Below are 21630 nucleotides of genomic sequence, written 5' to 3'. Positions count from 1 at the left end.
TTCCACAGCAGAAAAATCAGGGGTTAGAGTGCCACTGCGTTATCATTGGGAGTGAGCACATGATTGAAGCAGCTTGACGAAGGAAACCATAGGATTTTACAAGCCTGCCCAACTTATACCATCTTCTCCCCTGCGAACATGTACGATCACCGTATATAAAGAAGGCTCGCGTATATCACGCCTGCTCTATAGAGCGGGCGGTGCGAGAAAGCTGGTCTTTCTTTCTTAATTCGGAAGTTCGCCCAGCGGCATAGAACGTGTGAAGCATGTTATATGGGCATGTTATATATAGCTTATATTCAATGAAGTCCAGCAGAGATCTATGGTACCCACCGCGGTGGCTCAGTTAGCTAAGGCGTTGGGCTGCTGAGCACGAGATCGCGGGATCGAATCCAGGCGGCCGCATTTCGATGGAGGCGAAATGCAAAAACGCCCGTGTGCTTGCGTTGTAGTGCACGTTAAAGAACTCCGTGTGGTCAAAATTAATCCGGAGCCCTCCACTATGGCGTGCATCATAATCAGAACTGGTTTTGGCACCTAAAACCCCAGAAAGAGAGAAGAGAGATCTATGGTGTGAACCACAGATCCATAGATGGTAGTCAGGTGGGCGGCTTGACTGTAACCCCACTTTTGACAGGTAGTGGCACCTTGACGAGCGCAGCGCGGCACAACTCCACAAGAGGTCCGGCAGACCTGTGAGAGCAGCTGGGCGAGGACAGAAGGGACAAGTAGCAGAATTATGTCTAATATGCCTGAGCGGAATATACCAGCTTACCATGCAGTGCCATGCCACGCTATATATATCCAGGATGCTTTCCCTGGCCTTCGACACACTGCATTACTGCGGATGAGGACAGTGTTTCTCGCCTATGCTTGCAAGTTGTCTAAGCTGCGCCTTGTGTACATACGGCAGACGGACGCCGCCTGTTACCACAGGGCAGGATCGTTTGATAAACCAGGGGCTGTCATTACAGAAGATGGTACAACCCAGACATCATTTCCGACGAATATTTGTGCAGGAGAACATGGCGACGGCTAAGGAAACAATGTAAGCCTGTTTTCTTCTTGTTGTGCCAATTTTTGCCAAAAGATGAAGACGTACCAACTCGACCACCTCTCTGTCCTTTTAGATGTAACCCTAACATCACCTGTCATCGCATCGCAATTCAAGTCAAATGGCTCACCCAGATGCTGTGGCGATTTAGAACTTTATTTTTTTACTTTCTATTATTCCGGCGCGTGCGTCCTCTGCTTTAATTCCATCTTCTAGCTTATAACTTTTATGCCTTTTTTTTTCTATGTGGCAATCCGTTTATTCAAGCGAAGACCGTTGCCTTTTCAACGTTCCAGCACAAGAGAAGCCATTTTGAAGGAGGTATATAGTGATATGTGTTACAACGCCGTTCCGACATCAGCGATACCAATGATTGATGTCAACGAAGTGTGATGCGTATAGCTCAGTTCATGAACCTTGCGGAGACATTGGCAATGTACACTCGTATTTTTCTTCTGTATCTTGACGGAGTCCATCTTGCAGCAACATTCATGAGTTTACAGCGAACTATACATCTGAGTTTGACACCTTATCGTGCTTGCATATCGTGGCTCAAAAAAGATATCAGGGCTACCCTGAGAGCTAATTTTTGAATTGACAACAAATTCGTCGGTAGAAATTTGATCCGATGGTCCGATGGAACGGGATCATTTTTGCCACGAATCACTCTATGACATAACATTTTCCATCCGCGCCCACTGTTTCTAATTGTGACACTTCTTTAGGTGAAGAGGGGATTTTTTCACGCTTCAACACATCAATTTTATTCGCTATATTGGCTATATAGTTCTATGTGACTGAGGCCTATGATCGAGCTCATAGCAAGCATTGTGCGATACCCTAGTAATACATAACACCCACAGAATGACTGTGCTTCTCGTGTAGAAGTATGCGTCCATTGAGACCAAACTCAACATATAGGGCTTCACTAGGCGCACAAAGTTCTCCAAATGTAGCGTATTAGGATAGAAGCTTGGGAGAGTTGGTCGGGGTTCATAACGGCGGTTTTACGCGAAATGTAGGAAAAAAGGAGAGAAGTGTAAAGAGCGCTTTTCGCTCTTCTCTGTCCTTCTTTCCTACATTTCGCGCGCTACGCAAGACCGCCGTTATGAAAGTTCTCCAGATCCGCAGTTCCTACACAAATTAGCACTACGTGTCACAACTTTGTGGATAAAGATTTGACGTCGCTAGTGCGTTTCGCTAAAAAAAAAAAATTGACTGCAATTCATCGTTAGAGCGCCCGAAATGTAATGACCGTGTGCTTAATTTTCAGCTCGTGCGATATTAATTCGAGTGGTTACGAGTAATTAAACATACACAATACCAATACGTGCTTCGAACAGCTTCCAAAACAGTCGTTTTAATTATTAAATGCATGCAAGACTATGTTGGCACTTCATAAACGCTGGCGAATCCTCTGCTCCGACGTGCGAAGGGCGAGTTCTCGCGAATACTTCATAAGTAGTGACACGCAAGCCCCTAGCTCACAAGCCAGAACACAAGCCCAGTGCAGTCCGTGTGAAAAAAGAGAAAGAAAAAAAAACTATTACAAACAATTACAATTACAAGGTCCTGCAATTAACAATTAACGAATGGAATAATTATGAATAATGGAATAATTATGGAATAATAGGATCTGTGTAGCCGCAAGTGTAAGAAAACATCGAGGTCACAACAGCTATTTAGATGTTGAGCGTCAGCGAGAGAGCGCAGCTCATCAGCCATCAACGTCAGTAGTTACGTTTGACGTTGCTCGGATGTACAGGATCCCATCGCGTGATGGGAGAGGAGCACGCTACGATTCGCGACAAAGGAGAATATCGCTCAAGCTATAGCATTACAAAGTGCGAAGAGCCTGCAGAGCGCGTGGGGGACTCTCCGGTGTATATAGCCCCACCGGCTCCCCTGCACAGTCGAGCGCGAGATATGGGTTTGCCGGGCTCTCGGAGTTCGGGTTTCCACAATAGCAGGATATATGGTGCGACCGCGTGCGCGTACCGCCAGATCGACGGGTTAGACTTCATCGCAGCTCGGTATATAGCGTCGGCGCAGTGCCGGTCCAGCGGAGATTTCTCCACGTTTCACTTCCCGGCGGCCAGGTGCGCGGGTCCACCTCGCACCGAGGGCCCGCCAGCCGCGCTGGCAGCGGCGCCCGACGACGATCCGGGCCCCAGCGGCCCCTGGAGCTTCGTCTTCGAAGACGCGAAACCGCTGCTGGGCCCAGCGTCACCTCCGCAGCTATGCCGAGGTGAGAGGCGCGATATGTCACGGCTGTCTGCCTTCTTAGTGCAGTGTTCTCATTGCAGCCATCTTCGCGAGGAAGTCGGGCGGCGCGTTCATTTGCGCTGTGCGCTCCGTTAGGTCAGGTCGAACGCAGTCTATTCTTGGAGTCGCGGAAGGTTATTGTTTTCCAACCGGCCAGCGCACAGTTAGGTCTGCTTATCTCGAGAGACGGCTGGCCCCTCTGTCTCAAGTGAGGAAGACGGGGGCCCGACAGATGGTTTATACTCGCAGAGACCTGTCGCTGACTAAATCTCGCCCTGTCCAGGCAGAACGCAGCATCTAAAAGCCAAGGTGAAGCAGAGTCTGTAGTAAAACCAACGGGACTAAGGCCTGGCTTTACTCTAATTCATTCTGTGCATGCAGCCGCAATTGGTGCTTCTAACGCAGATGTATACGCGTCTATATGCTGCATGGCTGGCTGACCGGCTTCGAAATGTTGAGTGAGCACATATTAAGTTAAACAATTTAGATAGCATATCCGACAGCATGTCTGGTATCCTTTGTTTGCGACAGCTTTGTGATGCAAACAAAATGTGCCTCAGATACGAAAGAGCCATTGGCCCCTAATGACAGCCCAGCGAACAGATAAAGAATGTTTATTATGGCCGCTGTGTAGCACGCCTGGTAAGCAGGAGTTTTATGTGGCCGACCTTGAAATTGATGTCGTAGGTTGTGTCAAAACACTTAAAAATTCCCCTTTCAGTTCCCTACAACGTCGTACACTATGACAAACCGAAGCAAAATAAAAAAAGAGCTGCATTGCTTCCTAAATAAGCCTCAATCTAGCAACCATTGTAGACTTGCCATACCGTATACGACAAGGACACAATTACGCGAATACGCTCCGAATTATCCTTGACGTCCCACAGTGACATCATACGCGCCGCAGTTAATGCGCGAAATTCAAAACGAAAGCTCGGCCTCCACTTATTTCATCCAATAAACAATTTTTCTATCTCCCTTTCTTATCGTTTTTGTTTACCTACAATGGCAGAGAGCTGTAATTCTCTCGGCGTTTGTTTGGGGGAAGGGGACGAAAGAAAGGTTGTTTATTTCAAAATTTTCAATAATAGCACTCTACCATTCTAAAACTAATATCGACGCTTCTCGTGAGTGTCTTTATTGTCGCTCCAATGATCACACTCATTCGTAGTTAGCCTTGATTGCCAAACACCTTGATAATAAACGAGTGAAACCTGCGGCAAACACGAAGATACAGGGTGATGACAAGGACGGAACGATGTCCCCTTGGCCCCGTGTCTTCCTACTTTCACCACCCCGTCACCACCCTTGCACAATCGCAGTTGCGCCGCATCCACGACCGCATTCGGTGGGTAATCGTCGGTTGAATATGACCGCACCCTGCGAACGCCAGGAGCCGCGCGTATATCGCGTCCTTCTCGTGATAGCGATGATTGACCTGCGGCACCGCGGACTCGCGATTACAGACGGAGGCCGTGTTTCGGGCGAGTCGTGTTACGCTCATCCATTGCCAGCTCGGTTTCGTTTTTCCCCGGCGGCGCTTCCTCAAAAGATGTCCCTCTTTGTGGCCCCATAAACGGAAAATAGCGTGCACGAGAGGCGCTTTTCCGTGATGCAGTGGACACGGCGAATGGGCTAGCACTGTGCATGCCAACGCAAACAGCACGTTTAATTACACTGAAAGGGGACCTGCATGGCGTGCCAGGCTTCTTGCAAACTTCTCTGGTTGTCAGTTTTAACAAGTGCGATTGTCTTTATAGTATTATCTTGAATGCGGTCTTTGAGACATAACACATGGAAAGCTTCTAAAATATAAACTGCTGAATAAAAAGAAACATATACTACCGTTACATATTTCTTTTTTTTTTCTGTTTGCGCAAACCAATTTAGGTGACTGGTAATGTTTCCGTCAGGCTTTGAAGCTCGGTAACTGGTATATTTAAACTATCGCAAACCTCGAAAATCGCTCTGATGAAAGTGTAGCCGGGCCATGATTGACGGCTTACGGCACCTGCCATGTGCTGTGCTCGAATGTTTTCCGCGTTGTCCGTGAAGCAGTTTTCTTAGTTTGATTATGCAGGGTACCGAACACAAACACTTCAAGCGGCTTCACTCTCAATTTCTGTTGTTTACACGTGTAGCCATTTCGCTGTTGTTCGAGCGACGTACGACTTCTGTGCACTGCGCACTGTTTTCTACTTTTTTTTCCCTGAACCGGCTGTGTCCACAGTGTAACATACAGAGCAGCTGCTTCACAGATTGAAAAAAAAAAAAAACCTACCTGTTTACTACGTGGATTCACGTGCGTGGGGTGAATACCCGGCTAATCAGTCTCCATATCGAAGCTGGGAGGCAGCTGTGTAATCATGGTCTATTACATGAGCCCTGCTGTGTGCAAAACGCAGCTGTGATCCGAAAGGTCGCCCGGTTCATTCAGAATCTTGTATCGGCAAAAAAACGTATGTTGTTCACAGGAACACTGTTTTCTGATGACGTACACCAATACCCGTTTGCCAGTCCCGATTCATTTCCTTGATGGACTAATGCAACCGTATTTACTCATGTACGGGCCCCACTTTGTTTTATTTTCCCTTTTTTCATTTGCCGGGAGAGGTCTGATGAGTCGGGATGATGGCTTTACGTCATGACAACGCGTACTGCACCGTGACTGCTTCAACTTGTTTCCAGTATTCCGCAACTCTTTCCCCGTCGATGAACGCCCATGCCTGGTCTATAGTGTAAGTCATTTATATGATTTCCATTTTGTGAAACCCCTTTCCCAAGATTTAGAGGTGCAGAGTTGGATTGCTCGCTGAACGAAGGGCAGCCTTTTGTAACGAAAAACACGGCAGGGTCCGATATTACGACAACCCTGCAGGTAGTTTTTATCTTCCACGATCAGTTCTTAGTGATTAATTATTTTATGAGCAGGTGTCCGACCTACTGGTACCTTCGTATGTTTGTGTGTCGTTACTTACCACAATACGATTTTCAAAAGTATATATATACAAAGTCGTTAAGTTCAACCTTATGTGTTGTAGTAATATAATTTTCATGTATATATTCATCAAGTTCTCATGCAGCGGCTGTCCTGTTATATTGCACTTTTTGATAGCGTTAATGAGTATATATATATGTACTATACGGTATACAGCGTATCTCCACATATTAACGACGTAAGCAACGAAGATAAGTGACATCCACATCTAGACTGCAACATACATGTTTAATAAATTTGTCAGTCATAGTTGTTATAGGAAAGCACACAAAATGGGGGAGGCGGGGCAGACGCTCTCGCTTACGCCGTTTGACACCTTCTCCATGCACAACACTAATTCAAATACGCAATAATTAGCACTCGAGCGTGTGCACGCCATACATCTAGCCTCCGGCCGCTCACATAACGGCCGTACGAAACGGCTGCTCGTCGTGATTAGGAACGGTTGCTATTTAATAGTTCAAAACTTTATTTACTTATTAATCACATATCAAATATGGTGCAATAATGTATTATTGTAAGCGAATGTCTTGAAGTGCAAGAACTGTCAGTAGACCTCTTCAGTAAATGTGAATAACACTAAAGTGGGCAGGGTACCATAAATGGTGGTGTAGAGCTCAGTTTAGTACGTTTTACATTATGAACAACCCAAAAAGAATAAACGCAATGAATGAACTTGAGGATGACATGTGCAATGCCAAACGTCTAATCGAACTGTTGCCAAATTGCCTGTCGTCAGATGCACTCATTATATATGCAATGGTTGCGTCGCTAGAAAGTAATTCGTACTTCTTCTTCATCGTCCCATACGGAACGCAATAGCAAGTAATGTACCAATATTTCTGCGAAGGAAGCAGGAAGCCCACGGTGGAAAATCAATGGCAAATTGCTGTGTGAATACAACTAGAGGTCGTTAATCACAACCCGTTAGGCGAACACGTGCTCATAGACTGCTATAATGAAGTCACAGAAACCACGTAGGCGAAAAGAAGTAAGGAAAATGGCCGTCTTTTCCGCAACAGGAAGTTGGTCTTCAAGTTTTGGAGCATCCCTCATGAAGGATCCCGTCACCGAAACCTCCGCACGCCTTGGTCTCCAACAAAGCTAAATACAATGAGGAGCACCTCTCACCTAAATTTCTTAGTCTTTGGAGATCTTCGCGCAGAGCTCCTTTACGGATAGATATGATAGAGCTCTGGTCACGTGTACTGCAGTGTGGTTTCGAAACTTTAAACAGTTATGTACTCTGACGCTTGAATGAAACGAAAGTATACATATACAAAGTTTTCTTTTACTTCTAAAGCTTTTTTTTTGAACCTACAAAAGTTCTTCGAATATCACGTCACTACAGACTAATTATTTGGCCAGGCGAACTTCATTTGCAAGAAAAAACGAAGCAATCCATTCACGAAGTGAAATAATTACATTAGTAACTTTTTAGTTACAAACTTTAGGGCACATGTTCATATTGGAAAGTGGAATAGGCATAAATGTTTAGTTTTGTGTTTCTACCAGGGTATAGAATCGAATCCGAACCAAAAAATGTACCCGAACCGCAAATTTGGGCGGAGCTGAACCCGAACCGTAAGCCGGCGACAGCGGGTGCTCAATAGATTAAAAAACACAAATTCTGGGATATTACGTGCCAAAACACGATATGATTATGAGTCACGCCCTAGTGGGGAGATCCTGATTAATTTTGAACACCTGGGGTTCTTTAGCGTGCACCCAATGCACGGTACACAGGCGTTTTTGTATTTCGGCGCCATCTAGATGTGGCCGCCATGGCCGGGATTTGATACCGCGCCTTTGGGCTCAGCAGAGCAACGCCATAACTACTACCGTCCACCACGGCGCGTCAATAGTTTGCACGATTCTTCGAATAACTACTTCAGTCGGCGCACCCTACTAGCAGATTGTTACGACTCGCGAGTTGCTTTGTGTGCGTGAGTGGAGAGAGAGAGAGAGAGAGAGTATGCAAAGAAAGGCAAGGAGGTTAACAAGAGGTAGTTCCGGTTGAAAGTGCGCGGGAGAAAGGAGTAGGGGGATAAATAGATGAAGGGTATGTGCTGGTAACTACGGGCTTCTCGGCAGAGAAGCTTACACTTCTGAAGTCGGCCATGCCAGTAGTGTACCGCGGCTGCAAAATTTTTTCAGGGGCTCTGTGGAATCGATATTTAAGGATCATGCCCCCAATTCTGCCATTAGGCCAACTGGTTACTAAAATTAGATAATCTAAATCAACTGGGACAGCGTAAAAGGCGATGTCCTCGAGCAGGGATATCAGCGAGTTCAGCTACATGACTTATTGTAGCCATAAAACTGCGGTCGCTAATGCATGTCACCATTTTCTCAGTGAGCAGTAACCACGGCTGTAAGCGGCACTTGAAATTTGCTTTTGTTACATGCCATGGTTCAACGCACGTTTTGTGCTTAGCCAAGCAGAGTACAACACTCTTAGAGTTGCAGAAAATATTCGTCGGGCACAGTGCGCATGCTTTTGACCTCTTTGTCCGCCCTTTGCCAGCAAAACACTACGTGTCACGTGGAGAAGCGCAACAAATATCGACGTATGGTTCATCACAAACCGTCCTAGCTTGTTCATCGTTCAGAAGCATCAATGTCCTCACCTGATTCTAAAGAAGCAGCAAATTGAGCGAAATGTGAAACGTTGGCTTCTTTCTTTGCTACAGACTAGTAGTTTGAAGTTGTAAATTATGTGCGACAGTACGAATTCACGCTGTCTCCCACACCATAGATCACATGTCACTGTTCGATAACCACCAATCGTGTAGTCAAAAGCTGAAGCAAAACGAAAACTGACTCTGCTGCTGTCAAAGTAACGAGTGTGAAAGCTACGCAGACCTTACGCTGACTTAAGGATTCTCACGAAGTTACCTCTGTCTTTAACATGTACATGAAAATTTCGCCATACCTGTGCAATTCATTCGTAAATTTCTGCTTCCTCTTCATGAAACTTGTTCATGCGCCATGCGAACAAGTCGACAGTACTATGCTGCATATCACTACGGGGCAGGATAAAATGAACTGCTCCCGAACCGGTTTGCGAACTGGTTCGCGAACCGTTATAAATGTTTTCTCCGAACCGGAACTGAACCGGAACGAAATCGGAGCGCGTTGAACGCGAAACGAACCGGTACTTTTTCGGTTCGACAACCTGAGTTTCTACATTTCAAAACAGTTCTTTAAACCAAAATAACTCGTCAAATTATTTGTTCAGTTTACCTGATTACGCATGCAGAACTTCCAAGTGCTGCTCGCAGTGCAACCCCACTGTGACGTATAGTAGGGCGGCGTAAAATGAAGGTGGCTATACGGCGCGATAAAGCGGTCCATCTCGCCCCTGCTGCTGAAGTGACTGTGCATCCAGTCGGCAGTTGCACACAGCGCCAATCGGAATAAGATCGTGGGAAGAGGAAAGTGCGAAGGCAGCTTCATTTTAAGCATGAAATGCTTTAAGCTCTCGTTGTCGGCGACCTTTAAGTGAACTTGAGCCAAAAGCCAGAGCCATTATCCGGGTACTGAAACGAGAACATCCGGGCATCGTTGCGAGAACAAAACGAGATTATCTGGGCAACCATTTAAAAGTTTTAAAAAATGCGGTCTCAGGCCCCCAACTCTTTGTACTGGATCGCATCACATACGCTAGTTACTGCCAAAACAAGTTACAAAAAATTTGCTTCCGAGTTCTTCGTAATGTTTGTTCACAATACCACTCAAGCTGTAACTTCTAGTACGCAGTAGTTTTATTTGTCATTTCCAATAGCAACGTTCAAAAGGCACGATACAAGCACCATACACTTGACTGTCATCTTTTGGCGATGAGACAGGGTTGCCTGTGCTCTGTTAGACGCCAGCGGTCCGTGAGTTCCGCGGCGTGGGTTTTGCGCCTGCTCGAGAGATGGCGCCACGCTGCGTGACCAAGCCGGCAGCGACCGGCGCGCCGCGGATGGCTCTTTGGCCGAGACGAAACTTGCAAAGAGGTTCTGTTTGTGACAGGAAACCGTTGCGTCCATGTGGACCAGTGCACAGTATGGCGTGGTGTGGTGTGGTGGGGTGTGCTGTTGCGAACATACACTACGCCCATTTAAGATTGTGGCTAGTATCATCTCCAACCAATCTGCTTTGCCGGTAGCCATTTCATGCTTACATCTACTCTCGATTACGGGAGAGCCAGCATTTTCTTACGCCACGCTTTTACGTCACACATGGGTTGGACAGTGAGCCGCGCTGCGTAATCAGGTTAACTGAACGAATAATTTGACACCCGTTATATTTCCGTCTACATGATAATTTTTAAATGTAGTATCACGGAACAAAATACTTATATGTGCCATATACCATATAATATGTGCCATAAGATTGCTAAACTAGAAGTTAATTAATGCAATTCGTAAATAGATTGCTTTGTTGTTTCTTCCAAATGATGTTCGCCTGGGCAGATAATTCATCTCATCTCACGTAATTCGAATAACTTTTGTGAGCTCTTTAAAGCAAGTGTACGAAGTAAAAAAAAAACTAACTGTATAGGAAGATGCAAAATAGAATACCTGACATGCTTTATTTCTTAAGTAAATGCGCTAAAGCCACAAAGCTAAGCGTCTGTGAAGGAACTATACAAGTGTCGCGCACGCAGTGGCGAATGTATAAGGGAGATGCGCTTGTTACATCATTAAGATACGTATCAAGTACGTCCAGATGATGAATGTCTAGGTTCGCTTGATCGAGTACAACACAACCGTCGCCCCGCATTATTTGTCGTGGTGGTCCTTCATCCTCCTATTCTATACAGCAAAAAACGCGCCCTTAGAGCACCTGCCGCCGAGCCGGTGGCTCCAAGAGGCGAATCAACCGACTCTGTGTACAACTGCCCGAGCGGAATATTGTTTCCTCGTGTTACTACACTATATAAGGAACCATCGTTGTGCGAATAAACGCTACTGTAATCCTTTCATTAGGGAGTTTTAGATGTTAGATCGTTTAGAGTTTTAGCAAGCGGCTTCTCGCACCCAAAGCGCCACACACTGCTCGCGTTCTTTTGCACTCCTCTTGGGGTTCTTTCTGGTACCATCTGACGTTCTCGTATATACGCCCGGCGGTATGCGTCCCCTGACATGGGGTGAGTAAAATTTAAAACTCACTATTGTTTGATAAATGGTCGGTAGCGTTCTGCAAAAAGGGTTGAAGTTGAGTCAGTTCCGAGCAGGGGGCACGTACATGAATGGATGTCTGCGCGGGTCTCCGCGGTCCATTTTCCACACAAAAAGACGCGTGCGCGAATTGCTTGCGGAACGGGTGCGGATCGGAAGTACAGAGGCGGCCCTTACATCCAACCACATCAGCAAAATTTGAGTCAACATCCCATACACTATAGCTGTTTGGTTTCAAATTCCCTCAGCTTGGGCGTATGAAACGGCTAGAAGAACCCAAACTATAGTTACGACGGTGATCCGTGTCTTTATACTTACTATACACGCACCACTGGCCCGGTGATATGCGCTTGCCAAACTGGCGAACAGCCGCACTAAAGCCCGCGAAAGGTTCGATATAGTGATGGGATGTGGTTTTGTGTTCTGATCAGAAGGTTCACAGTGTAAAGAACTATAACGAGACAGAATACAGTTGCCTCTTTCTTCCTTTGGCATCTCTGTCATCGCGGACTCTGTCCTTGCAAGTCATTCTGCCGAGATACAAGTAGCTTTTTCGGCAAATATAAAGTCCCAGCTAGCCTCAAGTTGTAGGCTTCGTCGCAGACGGCCATTGAAAATGATCCATTAGAACGATGACCTCTTTGTGATGGTGAGCTGCGGGAGGAAAAGGGTGACATCGTTAAAGAACCCCAGGTGGTGAAAATTAATCCGGAGCCCTCCACTACGGCGTGCCTCATAATCAGAACTGGTTTTGGCACGTAAAACCGCAGAAAGAAGTGGGCTCTTGGACTGTCGGTCGGCGCGCTGTATATCGAACCAATACGTTTTTTTTTTCTTTGCCCATCTTCAATCGTAATGTCTGTAGCGCTCTCATCGCATCATTTTGAAGAGGTGTAGAAAACAAATCCGCTCAACTTTCTTAATGCAGAGTTGGACATAGATTTGAAATGGCACCGTCTGAGTTTGAATAAGCTTCGCGACAAATGTTTTAATCAAAGAAAGAGAGAGAGGAAGTTTATATATATATATATATATATATATATATATATATATACATACATACATACATACATACATACATACATACATACATACATACATACATACATACATACATACATACATACATACATACACACACACACACACACATCACCCTGTGATGTTTATATCCTCAATTGCAACTTGTTCTGTATATATACAGAACAAGTTGCAATTGAGGATATAAACATCACAGTGATCGCTAAATACACGTGGTTACCAGTCGTGCTGTTTTGTACTACATTGTTTATTTTCTTGCAATGTTTTCATCCAGTTCGTAATATGCTTTTTCGTAGAAGAATGTTCTAATCTTGATTATGAAATGGAGGAGGGGGCGCGAGGTTGACACTTCAATATCCTCTGGAATATCCCCTTTTTTTCACAGTCGTTTCTGTTAAGTTAGTGTAGATAAATGGTTCGAGTTCGCGGGTATCATTCGTACAGTCATGGGTTCAGTACTATTGAACTTCTCTATAAAAAGAGGTGAAAGAAACCGTTTATTCTATATAACGCACAGTGCCAAGTCTGTGTATAATCGGGAGGCGTTATCGAGGTTGTTAAATCAGTATACATGTAGGTGGTACTCCGTTTATATGTATTAATTCACAGTGTGTGTCCCGATTCGTGTTATACGAGTATGCTATATATGGGCCTCTTATAGTAAACGTATGGGAGTCTGTTTTCCTTACGTATATATAGGGAATCCCTCTTTTCAACAAGCTTGTGATTACTGCGTTAAAAATGAAAAGAAGGGGCGCATTTGCCTTGGTATAGGTGACGGGTAGTCCTTACTCGATACTTCATTTGCTTTTGCTCTTATTGAAGCAAAAGAAAAGTATTGCTTCAAAGCTCTTGCGTCTTGCAGTGCCTCTTTCGGAACAAGGCGCAATGGACGCAGCCTTTCTTAAGCAGAGGTGGTACGCTCGCCAACCTTCGCTGCATATCTGGTTCGCTAGCCAACTATACAGCACAGACGGCATCATGTCGACAACACTCCAGAAGTGTGGCAGGAAAATAACCCATGTGCCACGTGCCATGTCGTCCACCGGCTGCGCATACGGGCGCAAAGAATGGACGGGAATCTCATTACGGGATCAAGCTGACGCCGCAGCAGTCGTCGAGTCACGACGTGACTCAGGTGACGCCGCCGACCTCTGAGCCGTGACCGTGTTTGTAGCTCGCGGGCTGTGCATAATAATAGCTCCTCGCGCCTGTATAGACGCACTATAGTCCCCGGTGCGACGGGGCTTCCGCACAGGTTGGATCGGATCTCTCGGGCACACTAGCTCATGGCGCTATATCCATAGCGGCGTGTACATCAGTTTCTATATAGACTAAACAGGGAGCTTCATGGACACACCGTGCGAGGGGTGGTGTAAATGTACTGTGACCACATCGCAGAAGAACTGGGCGAACGTAACTGCCTTATCGTAACCACATCCCCCATATCCAATAATCTCACACGAACACGTGGGGGACCCATTTACAAACCCGCTAGCTAACGACGTATAGCCAAGTGAACGCACCGCCACGCTTCGCTCAGTCGGCTCTGCCTGAGCAGCGTTGTGGCTTCCACTGCTGGCAATGAGCGCTGTACGCACACTCATTATAGTCCCTGCTGAGGAGCTACGCAGGAGCGCTAATGACCAGTCTATGCAACCACGGTGACCAGGTTCAGACCAGATTCAGGCCAGTCTAAGCACCACGGTGTGCTTGCCACACCGTGGTGCATATAGACTCGTCTGAGCGGAACCGTTTAGTAAACGTCAAGCTACAAACCTATACAATCCTTTCATTGGGCGCTGACAAACGCCGGCGGCTTTCTATCGGTTTCATCTTGTGCATATATCATCGAGATGAGATGCCATTGTTGCGACAGCGGCGTTGTAACCAAGGAGGTTTAACAAATAAACCTCCTTGATTGTAACACACCTGCCAGGGTGCTGTTGCTGCGCAACAGCAGTTGTCTCTTTTTTTTTTCTTTTTCTAGCACCAGATGTTTCTCGTGCTGCGTTGTGTCATTTGTCGCCTCTGCGTATTGTTAGGAACATCGCGCAAAGAGCCCGAACGCAACGCTAAACCTTGCTATCGCTTTCACTTCGCCGTCGGGTGAAACTGCTATATTTTTAACGCGATTGCGTTAAGGGCCCCGTGTCTCAGGATATCCGGCGTCGGCAACCGGCGTGCGATGTCAGTGGTTGGCGGAGAAAATCATCCCCAACCACTCCGCGCAGGCCCTCCACGTGGTGCAAGGTTTCGGTGAACAAAAATTGAATTTATCACACTGAAATCCGCCAGAAAAATGGTAAAGTACGACTTTACCATTCGGCGTCGGATTCGCCGTTGGATTGTTTACCAATCGGCGTCGGATTGTAATTTGAATGTACGAGAAAACCTAATTCTGCTACGAGGAAACTCAAACACAAACCCCTTTTCCAGCATTTCTACCAGACCTGCGCGTGTCGGGGCAATAGCAAACAATTAATAAAATAGTAAAAAAAAGTTGCTAGGACCTTCACATTTTAATATAAGACCACTTATATGCCCCTGGAAAAACGCCTTCCCAGCAATGCATTTCAGTTTAAAAGTGAAGCCGACTTTAAGGGGATCGGTGTAAGCTTGGTCTTTGTAAGCTGGCTTTCGCACGTTCAGTGTTGCAGTGAATGAAGTCTACTTGCCGTATGCGAACGATGCGATGCGAACGGGTCCCGATAACCCTATCGCGTTCTACTCTTAAAGGCGAAGCTTAAGCGTCCTCCAAGTTTTTTTTCTTTAAACGCCTGAGCAGTTTTTATGCAATTAAAAAAATCGAATGGCAAAAACGCTATTAGTGATCACTCATCATGCATCATATCATGCATCACGCAGGCGCTTCCGAACAAATTGTGAGACAGTATCGTTCTGTCGGCTTAAAAGATCTGGTTTTTAGTTCTAACGTTAAATTTGCTTAGTAATTTACATTAGCATGCTTTTCATCATTTCCTCTTTACGCGGGTGAAGGAACAAGTCTTTTTTTTTTTAATAAATGTATTTAAGGAGAGGTTGGTGCCTATATGTGGCGCCGGCTACTCCTCTTCTCTTACATGATAGTTGTCCTCAGAAAGTTGTCAAAAATCACACAACTGGACTAATAACCACATGTGCGAACATTCACGTACTAAGTCTTAACTGCAATATAAATAAATGTTCGCGCAAAAGAAGAGTTCACATAACATAAATACTCACAAAACGGAAGTGTCCACACGCAACACATGAGTTCACAAAGCATAAATGTTCACAAAACCAATATGTTCACGCAGAAGATGTTGGGCACTTGCAAATTAGGTCCCTCTATAATGCCGCGCTCTAAATACAACAGTCGTTTACGCAGACACAAATGCTACACGAACACGAAGACACAATAAACATGTAATCAAGAGTGCCTGTTAATCATAACAATGCTAGCAATAACTGATATCTGACTTAGTAATTTTGTGATATTTTTGAGTCCTCCAAAAATTGTACTAAGGCGCGCGCAGCGGTGTTTTGTACTTTTTCTGTCGTCCATGGACCCAAAATTTTTCCTATGAGGAACAAGTCTTGCTGAGGACGAAGTAGTTTTGAAACTGCGAGCGAACTATTAGCCCAATGGCAGAAAAGCGGTCGTTTAAGCTCTTCCAGGCTTTCGAATAGAGTCCAACTATAACTCCCAAGAGGTCCTCCGAGCTGCGCAGCGTCTTACCTTTATGGCGACGACCAGCCCACTTCCGCGTCATAAATGTTTTTACTTATACTGCACGCCCAGGGTTTCCAGGTCCACATTTCAGTTCAACAAACCAACCTTTCGCGAGTTTCTTGAGTGGTGCTCCATGTTTCAGGGGGTTCCTTTTTTTTTTTTCATCTTGTATCTATAGACGGTAAGAATTAATGAGCGAAGCACGAGGAAAACGGCGGCTGCTTTCAGCCGTGAGTGACCGCACGCACTATGGCAATGCAACTCTTGAAGCGGAAATAACACAAAGGAAATGGCTGGTGACGCCCGGAAGTGAAGCACAGGATATAAATTCACTTTCTCTACTTCCGGAACAACCGTTCAGAACGTGCACAATTTACAACCTGGAGTGATATCTCAGCGGCCACATTTTTCGCTATTCATGCTGCTGAGCACACGAGGTCGCAAGTTTGATTCCCGGTGCCTTGAATGTGGCGACATGCAAAAGCGCTCGGCTAGTGCGCAAGGTTTCACTGCCCGCTAATTATAACCCCGGGCGTTCGAAATTAGTCCGGAGTAGCTTAAGTGCGCATTCTCTTATATTCCCGGTGCGCCATTGTGAATTCACCCCACTCCGCCATCTATAGTCAATAGTTAACCATAGGTTTACTTTCAAGAACAACGCGCCGTCCTATGAGCACATGGGTTCACGAGAACCATCATGGAACGATCGAGATATCCTTCGACCACTTGAACTTTTTCATGTACAAATGTTTCGCAATGAACGGACATTTCCTTACTTCGACGCCCCCATTGGAATGTGGGCGCAGCGAGAGGGAAAGGACCCTGCAACTTGTAATTCTTGTATTTTTACGCCTATATCCTGCTTGGACCTTGAGTCGGCAGTAAGTAATAAATAAGTAAAGTTAAGAACTTCATGACGCAAAAAATTGTTGAAACAAGCGACGCATTTCATTGCACTTCATTTTGTGCAACTACTCTTATCCGTGTTCGTGTTGCTTGGCGCTAACAATGAGGCCTTAAGCTATATTTTATGAAAACCACAATCCTGAAAGAGGAAATTGGCATCAAGTAGACAGTACAATCAACATGTGAAGCCGCTACTTTCAGGTGGATACGAACTTTTTATATTTAATAAGACTTCCCCTACCTTGCGTATTTCTGGAGAACTCATTTGCGTATATAGGCTATAGGTATATGTTTTCTTTTCTCCCGCCTATTTCAATGATGCATTACAACATATTCGTTCTCGGAACATAACGATTTAGAGAATAAGTTAGTACGTACTATATGTTTGTTTCCTGGCCACGGCGGCGGCATTTCTATGGGACCAGAAAGGAAGAAGCGCTTGTGTAATGAACCGTGTGTGTACGGTAAAGAACCCCAGCTGATCAAAATTAATCCAGAGCTCTTTACGTCTCTCATAGCTACGTCACCCTGTATGCAGCGCGGCTTCTTAGAAGCCAAGATCATTACGGACATGAACATTAGCTGTTAGTGAATAGTGGGACAAGCAGCCATTATTACTCATGACGCTCTCTCGCAAGGGTGCCCTTGTGCCATAAGACCAACAGAGCTTGGTCGTTAAGTATTCATCGACCACATAGCTATGGTGGGAGTGCCGAAGGAAAGCGCAGGCCAAGGTCGCAACTGTCGCTGTCGCACAGTACGCCGTCAACATTTTGCATCGTCACGTTGTGGAAGCGACAGGTCTGTCAAGCACTCAGAAATAAATAAACGTTTTGAAAACTGGGACACGACCGAGCGGCTCGAAAATGTTGCATTTGCATTGTCAGAAGCTTCCGTGCAGGAAAGCGCAATAATCTTCTCTTTTTTTTTTAAGCTGAAAACGAAGAGGTGAGAAAACAAAAGAACGTAATAATAAATTGCAAGTACGTATTGCGCTAGCAGACGAAGACGCGGAAAGTAAATTTGCCCGCGCTGCACTACGTCCTTAGCAAGGACGTATGCAGCGCGGGCATATTTGCAAGGTCTCCTTGCAATGTCGCACTAACAAGCCCGGAGAAACGTGTTTGCTGCAGGCATGATAATAAAGACGTCCCTATTGGAAAATTGTGATCCCGAAGTGATAGTCAGGGTAGCGAGCGTAATTGTGGAGACAACTGATACGTGCGCTAGTCATCACTGTTTAATTTGTGGTTAGAATAATGTAAGGGAGCGAATTTTGCTGACCGCGCCGTAACCGCTGATACCTGAACATCGGCCGGCAGGTGAGTGATGTAAATTGTGGACAAAATAAGAGAAAGTACATACATAAAGATAACAGCAGGGAGAAGGGAAGTAGGAGTTTTTACCATGTTTACAGTGTTACAGCACGCCATCACCACTTCAGAAATATAGCTTCATGTGGAAACATATGCTTCTCATATCTACTTGATAAATCACTTATGTCCGACTGCGCAGGTCCTCCAAGATGACAAGCAAAATTCAGCCTCTAGTATTTCTGTACGCTATCGAAGTGAGATGCAGGGCGTTCGTCAGCAGTGCACCTTTTCTCCCATCTTCTATGGTAAATACACCGTCTCGCCAATTACACAGTGTAATCTTCAAGTAATTTTCTATAATTAATACACCGTCTCACAAGCTACACAGTGTGGCCAAGGCTGCGGAAAGTGTAAGCCAAGCAGCGCGAGGTGAGCGAAGACTCGCACCATGTCCGCTGCTAATGGAAGATTTACAAATGAATTAGCACATAGTTTATGAAGAGACTAACGATACTAATCAAGCATGAGCATGCAGCTTGCATGAATGCTTTGCAAGGAAAAAGTGACATGACATTGTAGCCTTGTTGCTTTGCTCGAACTCGCTAAACTATGTATCTTATTCGGGCTTTCGTCCCGCATAAGCGCACGACCTCAGTGACCAGCTGCCTGAACTTGAAAGATGTCGAACCCGGAAATATAGTGCTTACCGCATCCTTTTCATCTATGTAGTGCTCGTTAATGCTAAGTCGTTCTTTGTTTATGAGGTACAAGTCGACCACCAGGATCTGGCACAATGCACCGCGGTTGAGGCTGCGAACCAAAATAACGCCGCGAGGAATGCTAAGACACGAGGGGAGTCTAAAGAAAATAATTGCCTCTCCTCGTTTAACGGATGAAAGCCGCTGGCATGCCTCAAACCATGTCGTTGCCACTGACAGCGTAAACGACAAGCACAATGCACCGGCACAAAATGGCGAGTGGCGCAGCTACACGCGGGGCAGCTTTTTTTTTTTTTTTTAAGTTTCCAGAAAAGACGCCATCTTCTGATCTTTTCGCTTCGGCCCGCGGCTACTGGCCCCTGTTGTCTTTTTACCTCCCACCTCTCAGTGTAGCGGGCGCCCAGACAGCCGCATTCACTTCCTCCTCCCGGCATCTGCGAATAACCACCCCGCACGCCCTCCCCTGCGGTTCAGCCCCCATGTGTTCCGAAATGGCTTTTGGCAGAGCCCGTGCGCAACCCCCCTTCTTCTCGTCCCGCTGTTTCACCCCCTGCTCTCCTCCCTGCCTTCTTCGGAGCCGGTGACGTCTTTCCCCCTCAAGACGACGGTCTTCCCATGAGAGGGAGAGCACGACGGTGCGCTCCGCCAGCCCTTTCCAGGCGTGCGCCGTCGGCCCGACCGCTGCCGCGGTTCCTCCGTTCGCTCCTTCGGCAGCAGCGAGCGACCGACCCATTTTCCAAACTGCCGCCGCCGTCCCTGCCAAGTGGTACGTTCAGCCGTGGCCCGCTGAACGAGACAACCCAGTTCCCTCCCGCCTTCCTCCTCGCCCTCCTTGCTGGTTGCCGAAATGTTGGCCCCTTCTCATTCTGCCCCCGGCCGCACCATGGCCGGTGCAGTGCGTTTCTCGTGGTGTTTACCCATCGATATGCGGATTCTACCTTGCCCTTGAATAATGACAGGAGCTTTGCTGCACGTGTGTGTCGGCGCTCGGCCTGCGTTTGTACTCGTCCGGGAATAACCATCGTGGGTGCTATACAGCAGCTATTCGGATCTGTGCATGCTTGGCCGCTGTGTGCTAGGACGAGTAGTACAGACCGTGGCCACCGGTCGACGGGAAGTGCCCTCTGCTCGGATTTTGCCTAGGGCCGGTGCTGACCGAACGGTGAGTAGCTTATCGCATGTATTCTTGCGTGGCAAACTTGTCACAGCGTCCGTGTGGCCCGTGGGGAACAACGTGGATATGTTGGTGATGAGGTGTTGCGGCCTGCAATGGGTCCTCGATATTCAGGGCACTTATCAACCTTGAGAAAAGCGAATGCCGATGGAGCAATGCCCGTACTATCTGCACGCTTGTCCCCGCTGACAAGCTCCAGGGTCGTCCCTTGAACATGGTAACATGATAAAGTGAAACTAGCGATCATTCGTGTCTAGATTATGCACAAGTCTTCAAATCAGGAGTGCAGTGATAGTTTGTGGAGTGGTAACAACAACCGTCTTGTGTAGATTCTTCGCAGAATACAACGCCTTCTACAATAGTTTCTCGCCACCTGGTCACGCCACTACTCACAATGACATGTCGAAATCACCGTAACCTGATTACAATTCGCATCGGTCACATGTCAAGGCCTGCAAATAAATGGCAGGAATCGCAGCACGCCGTCTTTCGGCATCTGCAGCTTCCGTGCAACCTCGTTGCACAAGATGAGGCCGACATTAATTCCGCGCTTCCGGTGCTGCATCAAATTGGCGCTCAGACGCCGCCTGTGTGCGACGAGTCTCGGTTTGCGCCGAACGGTGTTAGCCACTGCGCTTCGGCATCTACGGGGTATACGCAGACATTGCGCGTTGCTGTTACTTTCCCGTCTCACTGTACGCGAAGTCCCTGAAGCGACACTAGCGAAGAATGTGCCCGCAGGTATGGAACGTTGCATCTTCTTTCAACTTCACACGCGCATCGCAGTCGGTACAGTGGAGCGATCACTATCTGACGCTACGCAAACTGCTCTACCGTCGCATTAACATACACGCGCCCTGCGCTCCCACTCCACCACTTTTGTTATTTATTTGATTTTCACTCAAAATTCACGTGACTATGACTCCAAATATAGAGGAAACTTCATCCACAATGTATTGCATGTCGCACACTTTCTCGCACCAATCTAATCTACAGGCCTACACACGGCATTGGAACATTCCTTAGAATGCGGTTGCTTCGCTTGTTGCCGAATTCATTTACACAGAGGCAGCGGTTTGAGATGAGTCCGCGATGACGAAGACGTTTATTTGTTTCTGATTGGGAAAAAATTTACAGCTCCACACAGCGAGGTTTATTTTTTAATTATTTTTTATGGTTATTGCTCTCGATGTATCGTTCAACACTACATCCTTATATCAGACGACGAATAAAAGGCGACGAATGTAACCTGCTATGGTTGACGCCCTGTC

General features: G+C 46.4%; 1 protein-coding gene across 1 annotated transcript in view; it reads left to right on the top strand.

Moving 5' to 3' along the window:
- The first annotated feature begins 2263 nt into the window (after nucleotides 1–2263).
- The window catches only part of LOC119449601 (scavenger receptor class B member 1-like), a 51922-nt gene continuing 32555 nt past the window's right edge, over nucleotides 2264–21630 (top strand). Inside the window, 1 exon segment of the mRNA XM_037712814.2 lies at nucleotides 2264–3302. Within this exon segment, the coding sequence (XP_037568742.2) occupies nucleotides 2834–3302 (469 nt within the window). The 5' untranslated portion in view covers nucleotides 2264–2833.

Source organism: Dermacentor silvarum, chromosome 4 (assembly GCF_013339745.2).
Source record: "Dermacentor silvarum isolate Dsil-2018 chromosome 4, BIME_Dsil_1.4, whole genome shotgun sequence".
Taxonomy (NCBI): domain Eukaryota; kingdom Metazoa; phylum Arthropoda; class Arachnida; order Ixodida; family Ixodidae; genus Dermacentor; species Dermacentor silvarum.
Note: the sequence above shows the minus strand (reverse complement) of the source record. Positions and strands in the feature narration are given on the sequence as shown.